This window comes from Pecten maximus, chromosome 19 (assembly GCF_902652985.1).
Source record: "Pecten maximus chromosome 19, xPecMax1.1, whole genome shotgun sequence".
In the NCBI taxonomy this organism is placed as follows: Eukaryota; Metazoa; Mollusca; class Bivalvia; order Pectinida; family Pectinidae; genus Pecten; species Pecten maximus.
The window spans coordinates 18,790,710-18,806,569 of NC_047033.1; the positions used below are offsets into that span (position 1 = coordinate 18,790,710).

At 35.1% G+C, this 15,860-nt stretch overlaps 1 protein-coding gene across 8 annotated transcripts in view; it reads left to right on the forward strand.

Moving 5' to 3' along the window:
* The window catches only part of LOC117317360 (collagen alpha-1(I) chain-like), a 141,361-nt gene extending 127,939 nt beyond the window's left edge, over positions 1–13,422 (forward strand). For all 8 annotated transcript variants that reach the window (XM_033872157.1, XM_033872160.1, XM_033872159.1 and 5 more), the window contains 4 exons: positions 1,686–1,760; positions 5,156–5,362; positions 6,974–7,089; positions 7,691–13,422. In XM_033872157.1, coding sequence (XP_033728048.1) covers positions 1,686–1,760; positions 5,156–5,362; positions 6,974–7,089; positions 7,691–7,907 — 615 coding nt within the window. In that variant the 3' untranslated portion in view covers positions 7,908–13,422. The remainder of the gene's footprint in view (positions 1–1,685; positions 1,761–5,155; positions 5,363–6,973; positions 7,090–7,690) is intronic.
* Positions 13,423–15,860: the final 2,438 nt, after the last annotated feature.

A 15,860-nucleotide genomic window follows, 5' to 3' on the forward strand; every position in this document is an offset into this window, starting at 1 on the left:
TAATCTTCTAATCCAATCTGGTTCTGGGAAAAATTAGATTGCACGAGGCACACTTTACATATCTTCACAGCAATGCACAGCGTTTGTAGTCTAATGAACACCAGTGTCACATCAATTTATCCTGTGATAACCCAATGTGACCACGCCAATATTTTGACTCAAAGCAGGGGTTGGTATATAATAAGCCTATGCCTGATAATATGCGCACCCATATATATTGGGGACTTTGCCTCAAAGTAGTATTAGAGATAGGCTTATTGCTGGACAATAGATAGCATTAGATAGCAATAGATAGCAAAAGATAGCATTAGAGATGGGCTTATTGCTGGACAATAGATAGCATTAGAGATGGGCTTATTGCTGGACAATAGATAGCATTAGAGATGGGCTTATTGCTGGACAATAGATAGCATTAGATTGCATTAAGCAGTAATTTCACTGAACAGCAAAATATCTATTATAACCGGTGGTGAGAGTCTGCATGTCTCTTTTGTGGACATCTGTCTAAGTTTACAAGGGTTTATGGGGTTTACTGCATCAAATCCAGGTTAACCTAACTCTGATACAGGAGATCTACCAACTTGGGAGTTTATGGGAAGATTCCGTCACTACCTCCATAATACGGGATGACCGATACCTTACGAGATATGGGTTGGCTTATTAGCAGACATGGGCTTATTGCTACCCTTGCATTGAGTCTTTACGTGGGTACCCTGTACAGGATATATGCAGTATTGGTGCCAATCACCTGGGTAAACATTGTAGCCTTCACAACAACAAAACATACAGTAGATATAATGTTGTATGTTTCATTAGTAAGCTAGAAATTTTGTCTGTATTTGTCATGGTTCATACAGATCATAAAAATTGTAATTTCGGGATCAGTGCTAAAATTTCCGGTCAGTGCTGGAAAAGTGCTCTAATTTAGGTTCAGTGCAGGAATTTCCGGTCAGTGCGGAAATTTCGGGTCAGTGTTGGAAAAGTGCTAGAATTTGCACACAATCTTATATCCTTACTTGCAGATTCATTAAAAATGAATAATTCATCACAAGAAAAATACAAAAAGAATTAATTTTTCAATATTTGTTTGTTTCATTTTCTTCAACATCTGGATTCCAGTGTTAGTAAGTGGTCATCTGAGCACTGTTTTTAGCACATTAAGGAAAAAATTACATTGTACCTCTATCTTATACAAGTTTGTACCAAAAAAAGCACCTGGAAAATTCAGAAAAAGTGCTCAAAAAATGCATAAAAGAAAAATCTGTATGAACCATATTTGTTAATTTAACACTTGATTAAATATCTTCACATAAGTAGCTTGTTGTATGTATATTTACAGGGTAGCCATTTAACATTACATTAATAACCGAGTCCCATCATGGTGACACCATAACTTTTAAATTGATAATTTTAGAGCTTTTTGTTTAGTTTTATTTCAGTAAGTTCTATTTTGCTTTAAGAAGATGATTTATTTTTCATTATTTAATATGATAACTTAAACATTAGTGAGTGACAATGTGAAGTCATTTTTGTTTGTTTGTTGTTGTTGGGTTTTTTTGTTTTTTTTTTTACATCTTTTACCTTTTTTTGTTCTTGAGTACACAGCTAGAGAAACAAGTAGATATTTATTTGATTTTTTTTGCTAATTGACGACCTGACAATATGTTCTATTTTCTATTTTCCAGCACAAGACTACCCCAGAACCGTACTTCCCCCCGTCTGACTCTGGCAGACTCAGCAATGACATGGATGCTAGGAGGGTAAGATTTGCTACGTAGATTGAATTTATATTACTGTATGTCAGTGTGGGGCTGTCATGGTCGAGTGGTTCAGGTGTCCAATATATGTTACTGTATGTCAGTGTGGGGCTGTCATGGTCGAGTGGTTCAGGTGTCCAATATATATTACTGTATGTCAGTGTGGGGCTACATAGATATATATTACTGTATGTCAGTGTGGGGCTGTCATGGTCGAGTGGTTCAGGTGTCCAATATATATTACTGTATGTCAGTGTGGGGCTACATAGATATATATTACTGTATGTCAGTGTGGGGCTGTCATGGTCGAGTGGTTCAGGTGTCCAATATATGTTACTGTATGTCAGTGTGGGGCTGTCATGGTCGAGTGGTTCAGGTGTCCAATATATATTACTGTATGTCAGTGTGGGGCTACATAGATATATATTACTGTATGTCAGTGTGGGGCTGTCATGGTCGAGTGGTTCAGGTGTCCAATATATGTTACTGTATGTCAGTGTGGGGCTGTCATGGTCGAGCGGTTCAGGTGTCCAATATATATTACTGTATGTCAGTGTGGGGCTACATAGATATATATTACTGTATGTCAGTGTGGGGATGTCATGGTCGAGTGGTTCAGGTGTCCAATATATATTACTGTATGCCAGTGTGGGGCTACATAGATATATATTACTGTATGTCAGTGTGGGGCTGTCATGGTCGAGTGGTTCAGGTGTCCAATATATGTTACTGTATGTCAGTGTGGGGCTGTCATGGTCGAGTGGTTCAGGTGTCCAATATATATTACTGTATGTCAGTGTGGGGCTACATAGATATATATTACTGTATGTCAGTGTGGGGCTGTCATGGTCGAGTGGTTCAGGTGTCCAATATATATTACTGTATGTCAGTGTGGGGCTACATAGATATATATTACTGTATGTCAGTGTGGGGCTGTCATGGTCGAGTGGTTCAGGTGTCCAATATATGTTACTGTATGTCAGTGTGGGGCTGTCATGGTCGAGTGGTTCAGGTGTCCAATATATATTACTGTATGTCAGTGTGGGGCTACATAGATATATATTACTGTATGTCAGTGTGGGGCTGTCATGGTCGAGTGGTTCAGGTGTCCAATATATGTTACTGTATGTCAGTGTGGGGCTGTCATGGTCGAGTGGTTCAGGTGTCCAATATATATTACTGTATGTCAGTGTGGGGCTACATAGATATATATTACTGTATGTCAGTGTGGGGATGTCATGGTCGAGTGGTTCAGGTGTCCAATATATATTACTGTATGCCAGTGTGGGGCTACATAGATATATATTACTGTATGTCAGTGTGGGGCTGTCATGGTCGAGTGGTTCAGGTGTCCAATATATGTTACTGTATGTCAGTGTGGGGCTGTCATGGTCGAGTGGTTCAGGTGTCCAATATATATTACTGTATGTCAGTGTGGGGCTACATAGATATATATTACTGTATGTCAGTGTGGGGCTGTCATGGTCGAGTGGTTCAGGTGTCCAATATATATTACTGTATGTCAGTGTGGGGCTGTCATGGTCGAGTGGTTCAGGTGTCCAATATATGTTACTGTATGTCAGTGTGGGGCTGTCATGGTCGAGTGGTTCAGGTGTCCAATATATATTACTGTATGTCAGTGTGGGACTACATAAATATATATTACTGTATGTCAGTGTGGGGCTACATAAATATATATTACTGTATGTCAGTGTGGGGCTGTCATGGTCGAGTGGTTCAGGTGTCCAATATATGTTACTGTATGTCAGTGTGGGGCTGTCATAGTCGAGTGGTTCAGGTGTCCAATACATATTACTGTATGTCAATGTGGGGCTACAAAAATATATATTACTGTATGTCAGTGTGGGACTACATAAATATATATTACTGTATGTCAGTGTTGGGCTACATAAATATATATTACTGTATGTCAGTGTGGGGCTGTCATGGTCGAGTGGTTCAGGTGTCCAATATATGTTACTGTATGTCAGTGTGGGGCTGTCATGGTCGAGTGGTTCAGGTGTCCAATATATATTACTGTATGTCAGTGTGGGGCTGTCATGGTCGAGTGGTTCAGGTGTCCAATATATATTACTGTATGTCAGTGTGGGGCTGTCATGGTCGAGTGGTTCAGGTGTCCAATATATGTTACTGTATGTCAGTGTGGGGCTGTCATAGTCGAGTGGTTCAGGTGTCCAATACATATTACTGTATGTCAGTGTGGGGCTGTCATGGTCGAGTGGTTCAGGTGTCCAATATATATTACTGTATGTCAGTGTGGGGCTGTCATGGTCGAGTGGTTCAGGTGTCCAATATATATTACTGTATGTCAGTGTGGGGCTGTCATGGTCGAGTGGTTCAGGTGTCCAATATATGTTACTGTATGTCAGTGTGGGGCTGTCATAGTCGAGTGGTTCAGGTGTCCAATACATATTACTGTATGTCAATGTGGGGCTACAAAAATATATATTACTGTATGTCAGTGTGGGGCTGTCATGGTCGAGTGGTTCAGGTGTCCAATATATATTACTGTATGTCAGTGTGGGACTACAAAAATATATATTACTGTATGTCAGTGTGGGACTACATAAATATATATTACTGTATGTCAATGTGGGACTACATAAATATATATTACTGTATGTCAATGTGGGACTACATAAATATATATTACTGTATGTCAGTGTGGGACTACATAAATATATTACTGTATGTCAATGTGGGGCTACAAAAAGATATATTACTGTATGTCAGTGTGGGGCTGTGGTGGCCGAGTGGTTCAGGTGTCCAATATATATTACTGTATGTCAGTGTGGGGCTGTCATGGTCAAGTGGTTCAGGTGTCCAATATATATTACTGTATGTCAGTGTGGGGCTGTCATGGTCGAGTGGTTCAGGTGTCCAATATATATTACTGTATGTCAGTGTGAGGCTGTCATGGTCGAGTGGTTCAGGTGTCCAATATATGTTACTGTATGTCAGTGTGGGGCTGTCATGGTCGAGTGGTTCAGGTGTCCAATATATATTACTGTATGTCAGTGTGAGGCTGTCATGGTCGAGTGGTTCAGGTGTCCAATATATATTACTGTATGTCAGTGTGGGGCTGTCATGGTCGAGTGGTTCAGGTGTCCAATATATATTACTGTATGTCAGTGTGGGGTTGTCATGGTCGAGTGGTTAAGGTGTCCAATATTTTGTCACTAGCCCTCCACCTCTGGGTCACGAGTTTGAGTGCGACTCTAGATAGTGTGACAGTCAATGTAGGACCAACAAGTGTACTAGTCTACATGTCTGATACCCTATGTAGGAGTACAATGTGGGACTTTATTGAAATAATAACAAACATTGCAAGAATAAAAAAAAAATAACCTTCAAAATTGTTTTTGCTATTGTTGTAGCTGTACATGTTTGCTCTGAACAAGCCATTGAATGGAGCATTTCGTGGCATTCGTGGGGCGGACTATGAGTGTTACAAACAGTCCAGAAGCGCTAGTAGATCTATAGGAAGGAAGACATTCCGAGCCTTTTTATCGACCTCCACACAAGACCTGAAGTCTATTGTACCATTAAAGAAGGACAAGACCATTCCAATTGTCAATAAATATGTAAGTAAAAAATTCAGGCCGATCTGTACCTTGTAAGAATTAAGCCTTTCTTATGACTTTTATAATTGTCAGTATCAAAACATCTATATGTTGATAGATATATCCAGGCTAGGCTTCTTTCACCCCATGATTAAATAAAGTTCAGGTCATGAAAATTAAACTTACTGAAAAATATGTATTTTAGAAGTAAAAGTTATAATCTTTACATAAATAAGGCAGTGTTACTCTCAAGATAAACCAAAGTTCCTCGGGTATTAAGACCTGAAAATTCTTAATTCGACTTCTGAAGTATCATTAATTACCGCAAAGACATACAGTATTTGTATACAATATACCTTTTCCCTGTACATTTCGGCCGTTAATTTCATTACATGTAGGCACAGACACTCATTTTAATCATCGTTCGGACATAGATCATCAGTATAAATTGTGCATGTTTTTGATGCCCAAACGAAGGAATGCCCCCTTTAACTTATTACATGGATAATCACATCTATCTTCTATGAAACTTATTACTTCCGACTGCGTTCTGTTTGTCAGCACTGTAGCAACAGATTTTGATTGAACTTCATAATTATACTAATCAAGTATGATAATATCTCAAATGAGTTTATGTTTCAAGGTGCTAAGGTCAAGGACAAGTTAATATATAAGGGTGCTAAGGTCAAGGACAAGTCACTGATACTATTTATTGAAAATCGTTGTCAATGCTCCAGTGACTTCGTTTTTTAATAGATTTTGATGGAACTTCATAATTATACTAATCAAGTATGAGAATTTCTCAAATGAGTTAATATATAAGGGTGCTAAGGTCAAGGACAATTTATTATATAAGGGTGCTAAGGTCAAGGACAAGTAAATATATAAGGGTGCTAAGGTCAAGGATAAGTTAATATATAATGGTGCTAAGGTCAAGGACAAGTTAATATATAAGGGTGCTAAGGTCAAGGATAAGTTAATATATAAGGGTGCTAAGGTCAAGGATAAGTTAATATATAAGGGTGCTAAGGTCAAGGACAAGTTAATATATAAGGGTGCTAAGGTCAAGGACAAGTTAATATATAAGGGTGCTAATGTAACCCTGGTAAATACTAGCCGCAATATACCACTCGGCTAGAGAGATCTTCTCTTTAGCTCGATCGGTTGAGCGTAAGACTAGTAAGCCAGAGGTCCCGGGTTCGATCCCTAGCGGAGGCAGTGATTTAAATTTAATTAATCATGCTCTCTGTTACACTAAGGTCAAGGACAAGTTAATATATAAGGGTGCTAAGGTCAAGGACAAGTTAATATATAAGGGTGCTAAGGTCAAGGATAAGTTAATATATAAGGTTGCTAAGGTCAAGGACAAGTTAATATATAAGGGTGCTAAGGTCAAGGACAAGTTAATATATAAGGGTGCTAAGGTCAAGGACAAGTTAATATATAAGGGTGCTAAGGTCAAGGACAAGTTAATATATAAGGGTGCTAAGGTCAAGGCCAAGGTACAGGATAGGCTATAGGTTGACATCTCAGCAGGTATACTTGTGAGGAAATTTGTATTGCCTGCAATGCCTTCTTTAATGGTAAGCTGTACCAGAACAAAGCTGTTTTATTAATTGTGTTTTCCTGCAGGATCAAATACTGTTTGATTCTTGGAACCAAATGCTCGATGGCAATGGCGGAGTCTTCAATAGATCAGTGCCAATCTACTCCTTTGATGGACAAAATGTTCTAACAAGTCCTAAGTGGTAAGTACAGATAATGAATGTGATTCTGATCAAATAACTTATCAATTTTCTGATGATTTAATCAAAATAAATTATGAGTGTTAGTTAATAGTTTCACTGGGTATTTGAAAGAACTGTTGGTTCTGAATATGAAAAAGATGAGTGATTAGCTAATTTGATATCTTATTATACATATGGAAAGAAGTGAAAGGTGTGTATAGTCAGTCCGTCCGTCTGTCCATCTGTGTCATGATTCATACTTTTTATGGCAAAGATTCCGTTTTCAGGTAATATTATAGACTGAATATTGTCCAGACAACTTCCTTTAGGTCACCTGAACCAATTTCGATGAAATTTTACTGAAAGCTTCCATGGCCAAATTTCAACCAAAATTTTGAATTAATTGCTCCTCCCCCCTCCCCCTCCCAGGGACCTGAAGGGCGAGCAAAAAGGGGTCAAGTTGACAAAATTTTCAAACCTCTCCATCACAAGACCCCAATTATAATAATGTAGAATCAAATACTCTAAGTAGATGGAAGTGGCTTATGGTGTTTTAAAAATAAGGTTGTCTATACTTTTTCAGGACAGTTATCTAATTTCCTTCTCTTGCTTTTCCAAATAGGCCATTGAAATATGTTTGGCACGGATCTGACTCTCAAGGTAGAATGCAACGTGAGTTTTCTTGTCTTGACTGGCATTCAGGATTTAGGCTATCAAAGGGCATGGCATCTGACTTGGAGAAAGGCAAACTGGTGGACTCAAAAAAATGCCTTTGCAAAAACAAGTATGTTGTACTCTGTATCCAGAATACAAGTGAGAGAATGAGGAAAAGGAAGTAAGAACACTTCACAAATCATCTGTTCTGCCTTTTTATTCCTAAAACATAAGAGGAAACGTGGATCTTTGTACCAGACCGGAATGATTGAGTTTTATCACGGTAAAATGAAGGCTTCATAGTATATTCCTCTGCTGTCATTTCCAACTCATGAATATGCAAATATGCGAAATTATCTTTGCATAAAAATCCAAATCTCTTATATGCAAGAAATTATGTAAATATGCAAATTAGACAAAAAAAAAATTAAAAATTTTGCATATGTCTGTGAGAGATTTGGTTGAGGAATAAATGAACCCATGCATTTGGGAACAAGCAGGATGGAACATTTGATACTGGTGGATCCTAAACCTTAATGCTGGTATTGGTAACCTGTGACTGTGATATTTTTAAAGATGAATCTATTTATTGTGCCTTGATCTGGAATCTCTTCTGCAATTGCCCCTTGTCACACGACATGCTTTTGCAACAGAGGATTTTAGTGATGCCGACTTCCGTATAATTTGGAGGGAAAAATTGCTGTCTTTCTAAGTGTTTCCCTTTTTGCTGCCTAAGTGAAGATAAACTTTCCACATGGCTAATTTAAGGGTCGATATCACAACAGAAAGGGAAGCGGAAAAGTTGACGCAGCGCAGATGGGTGAAATCCTAAGTAGATTGTAGAAGATAACTCCGACAATGTGTGATTTAAAGATTCACACTCGAGTGAAAATGTCATCAAACAATCTTATAATTATACCTACTGTATATGGATATAAAAAGTGAAAATTATGCAAACAATTCATATTTAGACATAGTATTGTTTGGTTTGGTGAGTGCTTAATTTGTGCAGCAGGAACTGTAAACAACGCAAAAAAAATGGAAGCATTTTGTATTTACATAGCTTTATATTTGCTGAAGAGGATAACATATGTGACCAAAAATTCCTTTTGTATTATTTAAAAAAAAAAAAAAAAAAAGCCTTTTCATTTTTGCTCATTCAGATGAATGTATTTTGTAAGCTGCATGAATTGTTAGTATTGAAAAACCAAAATTACGTGTACTTGGTTTCCATTGTGTTGTTGAAATGTATTAGTATAATCTCCTTTATTTCCATTTGCCATATTTGTACTGAAAGTTTTTGAATGACATAATATATGCCATAGTCATTTATCAGTTGATCAATATTTTCCTATTTACTACTTTATCAAATTCGTCAACGGTAACACGGCTTCCATTTAACATATAAATATATCGTCCGTTAGTGTTTTGCTTACCTAAAATAGGTATCAAATGTCCACAGAAACTCTCTCTGGGAATAAAGTTCCAGGGAGGAAGGAAATGTGTGATGAAATTTCACTGCGCTTTTGTAGCTTACAGAATATTATGAAGGTTTTAATTTTAATTGAATCTAGATGATAATAACAATAATTATCCCTTTAAGAGTAAAATTTGAAATTTCATGGAAACTTAATCAAAATTGTCTCTAGTCAATATGACAGTCTAAACCTTATTTAGTTTATTTTGTCCATGAAGTAATCCCACATAAATGAGAAATTAAAAAATGGAAAAGAATGATGATGTAAATGTTCTTAGAAGATAATGTATTGATTACTGATAAAGATTTCCAATATTCACTTAAGATTTCACTAAATTATTATTATTTTTTCCTTCATAAGTTTTAGCTAAGTCTATGATTTGACTTTTTTTTTCATAAATTTTAGTAAATCTAAAGAGAAATACCAAGGTAACATTCATTAAAAACAGGAATCTTTTACAACAAGCTGATCTCTCCCTCTGAAACACATGTTATCAGTATATAGGAGATACATTTATGCTATATTTACGTCATCCCAACATCAACCAGTTAAAAATGTTATGTCTCTGTCTGTGCTTTCATTTTTTTATGTTTTATATCATATTCTGCTTAATAACACTTTTTGTTTAATATCATGTTCTCTTGACACATGACAATGTGATATTAAAACAGAATGTATTGTATCATAAAGATAAAAATGTATCGGATTATCTCCCTTTGACTTTCAGCCATTTTTACATATATATATAATTTTAAGGTAATGTTTGTATGAATCAGGAGGTTGAAAATCTGATATTTGTGTCTGCTACCAGAAGATTTTTGTTTTTCTTTCAAAATTAATTACTCTTCCATTCCTTTAATGATTTTTAATTTTTGAATTTTCTTAAAATATTAAAGAGGTGATGCACACTGTTCTAGTCAGGTGAACATCATTTGAATTAGGTATTTATCGTTGTTTTGATCAAACAAAGTAATGGGTATTTTTATCAGCATTGATGGAACCAGTGATTGTGTGTCCTAGTACTGTTTTGTTTATATGAGCAAAAGAATAAAAGTCTAGCAATGTTGAAACAAAAATTTGGAAGTTTTCCGTGAACAAAGGACATCCATCTTTGATCTCTTTATAACTTTTCTATAGGAGGTATTTTTTTATCTCTGTCCATGTATATCTCATTATTGCTTATAAATCTATCAACAGATATGGCCAGTTATATGTCGAAAACTTACAGATGTAGCAATGTAATGTAGACCTTGTTTAACCTGATAATTAGCGATCCCAGCCAAAGTCACAAAAAGTTCTGGATTAGAGAGGTTTCCTGATCAAATACTGAAAATCTGGACACATCTGGCTCATAATCAGGAAACAGATTTTGTCTTTTTTCTCCGAAAACATTTACCATATCTTAATAATGATTGTGTTATAGTACATGATTATGTACCATATGTGTACAATTGGTCATTGTACTGGGTACACATGTGATATACATCGTGGCTTTGCTAATAATTATTCATTGAGAGTATGGTCTATGATGACTGCAGGTAACGGGTGCTGGTCCACCTTCAGACAGTGATTGTGATACCAGGTAGAAATGATAGAAGCTGCCAGCAACAGGACATTTACAGCTAATACAAATTTAGGACATGGGGCCAGAAACTAAATGACTGCATTCTGTGGTTTGATGGTTTACTGGGATAGAATACTTCCTGTAACCCCTCCAGTTTTTAGCCATCTAGAAACCTTGTGTCAGGTTAGACAAATTTTACATTACAAGTCCGTATAAACATTGCAAATTAAATGTTGTATGTTATCTAGAAATCATTAATGTGCACTTCATTATTCCGTTACTGTTATGATCATTCTGTCCATAAAATGGAATTAATAGCATGTAAAAAAAGTTGGGTTCTTCACAGTTTTAAATCGTCAACAATTATTTTGAGACGTAGAATAATGAAAATATGCTTTGTTACAGCTACACTGTTTTAAGAGAAAAAAAATCCAAATTTTCATAGATGATTGGTTGGAAAATTAAAACTATGAAAGAATGCATTGATGTTAAGTTTGGCAAGGAGAATTCTTCAAAGTTCTTGAGTAACCAAATTCAATATTAAATACTACTAGTCAAATTATTTGAATTTATACATCTAGAAGATGTCTTAAAAGACCTAGAACTGATATAAACAGAAAAGATTCTTGTGGTCAGTTGAGAAACTGCATGATCATTTTAAACCTACAATGTTAGAACCCAGCTTTTAAAATCATGTTACATATATTATTATAATTAAAGATCATTAATAACATGTAATTAAATTACTCACATTGTAGTGGATCTTGAGAGGAAATGCTTTCCGAGCATTGCCTGTTGTAATACTTGTACATGATTTTTGTATTAGCCTTCACCTTTGAAGATACCGGTCAAAATTTTGTTATTCCTGTACATGTTTGTGTATGTTAACCTGCGTCTTGTAAAGTTTAAACACATTTACTTAACTACAATAAAATATATATTAAAGTATGTTCGTTCATTGTCATATTGCTTTTGTAATGTAGTGTCCACCCACTATTTTTAAAAACTTGTATTGTAATTCAATCCATGTGCATCAGAAGTTTCATAAATGAAAAATAAGGATGATAATGGATAATTTTTGAATATGTATGATTTCATTTGTATTTTAAAGATTCAAAATATGAAATCTTAATCAAATTCTAGAATTGAAAAAATGAATTGAAAGTATTCATTCATTAAAAACTTTATTGTAGAAACAATTTCAGAAATTTTTAAAACCACTTTACCAGGTAATATCTTTTTTTTTATACTTCAAATTTTATGCTGACATGCATATCAACACACAAGGATGACATATATTTGCTATAAATAGAATCCGGTGCGAAGTGTTCTCTATAAGAATATATAATCAAGCTTTAGGTATGTATACACTAGATAAATAAATATTTACCTACATGTAGGTATAAATGTTGTTACAGCTTTAAAGTGACCCAGAGCATGTCTCTTCACTTGGAAATCATTCTATACCTATCCTTGTAATAAGCCGAGGGACTGTCTTTGACTTCAGAGATCATTCTTATATATCGGAGTTACTTCCCTTATTTGACTGTCAGCCAGCCGATTGGGCTGAGAATATAAGGGATGGGCTAATTGCAATATCATGGAAAAGTGTTTTTTTAGCATTTTAATGAACTGTAGTAGTGGGTTTATAACAAGGCGTGGATTAATTGCTGAATGATTATGGTAGATACGTGATGATACTTCTTGATGGCATTGAATAAAATCATCTAAATAGTCAATATAATTAAAGCCTTCAACTTTCCCATGCCAGATCATTTAACTAGGTGTTAAAATTTGTATTGTGATAATATTGATTATTAATTATAAAATTAAGTTCTCTGAACTTATATGAAACTCATCTTATCCAAATTGTCCCTAGGTGAAGAGTTAATAAATGCATTTATTTACTTTTTATATCTGAAAAATTAAGCCGACTTAATTTATAATGTTTAGTTTTGAAAGCATTTTACATAAATTCATAACTATTTTTTAACATTATTTTAAAATAAATTCTCAAAATTTTAATTATAGATTTTAATGTATATAATTGCTAGTTTGAACAGGAATTTGCATTTGTTTCAGTTAGGAAAATTTTCATTCTTACTTCATAAAATAAAACAAATATTTTGCTATATATTTGATAGTTCAATAATACAAATAATGAATATTCACGACTATAAATTTACATAACATGAATATGCATGAGAAAAATTATAATCATCTAAAATGCTTTAATTTAGCCACTGAAAATCCATATGCAGGAACCGAGTTTAAAGAGGTTTGAGAAGTCAACTGTGTGTTTGTTTTATATTTGTATATTAAAATCGGAGTCAGTATTGGTATAATATGTATTCAAGCATAATGTCATTTCATCCTGTATTATAATGGTTACATCTCGTCAATCCAGCCACCTCCCATCACACCGGATAAAATCGGGATTACGCTAAAGTCCAATCTTTACTGGTTCTGAGGTTAACAAGACTCAAATGTATTTTAACGAGAAAGGTTTCCAAAACATTTACCCAATATTCATATACTCATCCGCCTTTCTTATAATAAACTACAAACACAAACTTTATTTTGATGACGTTGAATTTTATATTTGTTAGATTGCTACAAATAGAATTCTTCTTGAAGTGCCTTGAACAAGTTTGGAATTAAGATGAGATGAATTAAGATGATATCATTTGATCGTGTGTCACTTACTTTGGGTTAAAATCTAAAAGATAAGAATTGAGTTGAAATCCTGCGTTATTCTGCCTCATATTTTGGGTTAACGTAGTATTGAACAAGATTAGTCTTAAGATGAAATGGTCTGATATTTTGCCCCATAGTTTTGGAATGGAACAGGACAAGAATTTTAGATAATGTTGTCCGATATGTTGGCCCGTACTTTGGGTGGTATATTTTGTGGCCACATCTGTCCACAGTATTATGTGATCGTGATGTGAGTTGTTGTAGCTGATAGACTTGTGTTGATGTACAAAAACACATTAAACCATCATCCTTCATAACTTTGTACATAAATTAAAGTTATTAAAAAAAAACAGAGTTTTGTATTCATTGAAGTCATAGAAGCTGTAGACACAACGATGTACCAGCTACTTCTCCTAAACTACTGAGGGAATTTCAACAAAACCTTCTGGCAATGATCCTTATACAAAGTGGATGTGCATTTATATCTGTATCATGTTTAGTTACCTCCCCTTTTCAGAAAGTTATGTCCCTTTTGGGCGACACAAATTGGTTTCCCTTCTATATATTCATCATGGTAAAGGGATGCGAAATGGACCCTTTTTTATGATCAGTTATCGGTATATCTGCCACAGCCTCAGATTGGCTTAAAAAGTAATTTGCTATGGCTTAAAAAGTAATTTGCTATGGCTTAAAAAGTAATTTGCTATAACTCTATTACTATTTAATGGAATTCAACTTTTACTATTCAATGGAATTCAATAAAACTTTGTTTGAGGGATGGTTACAAGATTAACTTAATTTTGTAAAAAAAAAAAAAAAAAAAAGAAAAAAAAAGTTGAAATTAAATCAAAATGGCCGCCATAGAGATGACATCTGATTGGTCGAAATATAGATACATTGTATTGTCTGATTTTGATGAAATTATTGATATAGGTGAAGTATGGCACTGCAAAAATAATGGCAGCGTTTATCTTTTGGGAAAAAAAGGCAACGATTTCCTGGCCTCTGATTGTTCGAGACTTAAATATGACCAATTTTAATCAAATTTGGTATGTAGGTACACCATGGGACATTGGTCACTTTTGCAATGAAAATTGGTATATATATGGGTATTAGGGGACTTCAAATTCAACTGTATGGGTTTGGCTGTCATAGTAACAACACAGAGGCTTCAGATAGGTCGAAATTTAGCTATTGTTTGATTTCTATGAAAATTTGTTTGGTATATAGGTTTTAGGGGAATGCAAATTCAACTGCATGGGTTGTGTTGCCATAGCCACCAAATATGCATCTTGAGGCGTATGCAAGGCATTTGGGGGACTTCTGTAATGGTTTCCAATTACAATTAGTTGTTTATAAATGCAATGAGATTTCAGTTAACTTATCAGTCCTTATACATTGTAGATGTGCTTAACCTAAAGAGGTAGAATTGACCTCTCCGTTTTGGAAAGCTATATTGACCCTAACCCGATTTACAAGACTACATACAACTAGAACTGTCGCCAGGATGGCTGACTAATACCCCCGCAATCTGCACGAGTCAATGGTGAATTGGAACTGTTAATTAGAGGCTAACTAAGATAACCCAGTAATATAGTGACCAGTTGCCATAGCAACCATAATTTTGAAAAAAAAATAAAGTGGCATGCACATCTACACATGGTCCTCTATATTTATGTGAAGTTTCATTGAAATTGGCCTTTCTGTTTCGGAGGAGTTGTCCGAACAAACTTAAAGTTATGGTTCTTATCAGAAAACCTGTTTTAGTGAGCAGTTGCCATAGCAACCATAATTTTGAAAAAAAAAAGAAAGTGGCCTGCACATCTACACATGGTACTCTATATTTGTGTGAAGTTTCATTGAAATTGGCCATTTAGTTTAGGAGGAGTTGTCCGGACAAACTTAAAGTTATGGTTCTTATCAGAAAACCTGTTTATAGTGACCATTTGCCATAGCAACCATAATTTTGAAAAAAAAAAAAGCGGCATGCACATCTACACATGGTCCTCTATATTTGTGTGAAGTTTCATTGAAATTGGCCATTTAGTTTAGGAGGAGTTGTCCGGACAAACTTAAAGTTATGGTTCTTATCAGAAAACCTGTTTATGGTGAGCAGTTGCCATAGCAACCATAATTTTGAAGGAAAAAAAAGTGGAAATCGGCCATTTAGTTTAGGAGGAGTTGTCCGGACAAACTTAAAGTTATGGTTCTTATCAGAAAACCTGTTTATAGTGACCAGTTGCCATAGCAACCATAATTTTGAAAAAAAAGAAAGCGGCATGCACATCTACACATGGTCCTCTATATTTGTGTGAAGTTTCATTGAAATTGGCCATTTAGTTTAGGAGGAGTTGTCCGGACAAACTTAAAGTTATGGTTCTTATCGGAAAACCTGTTTA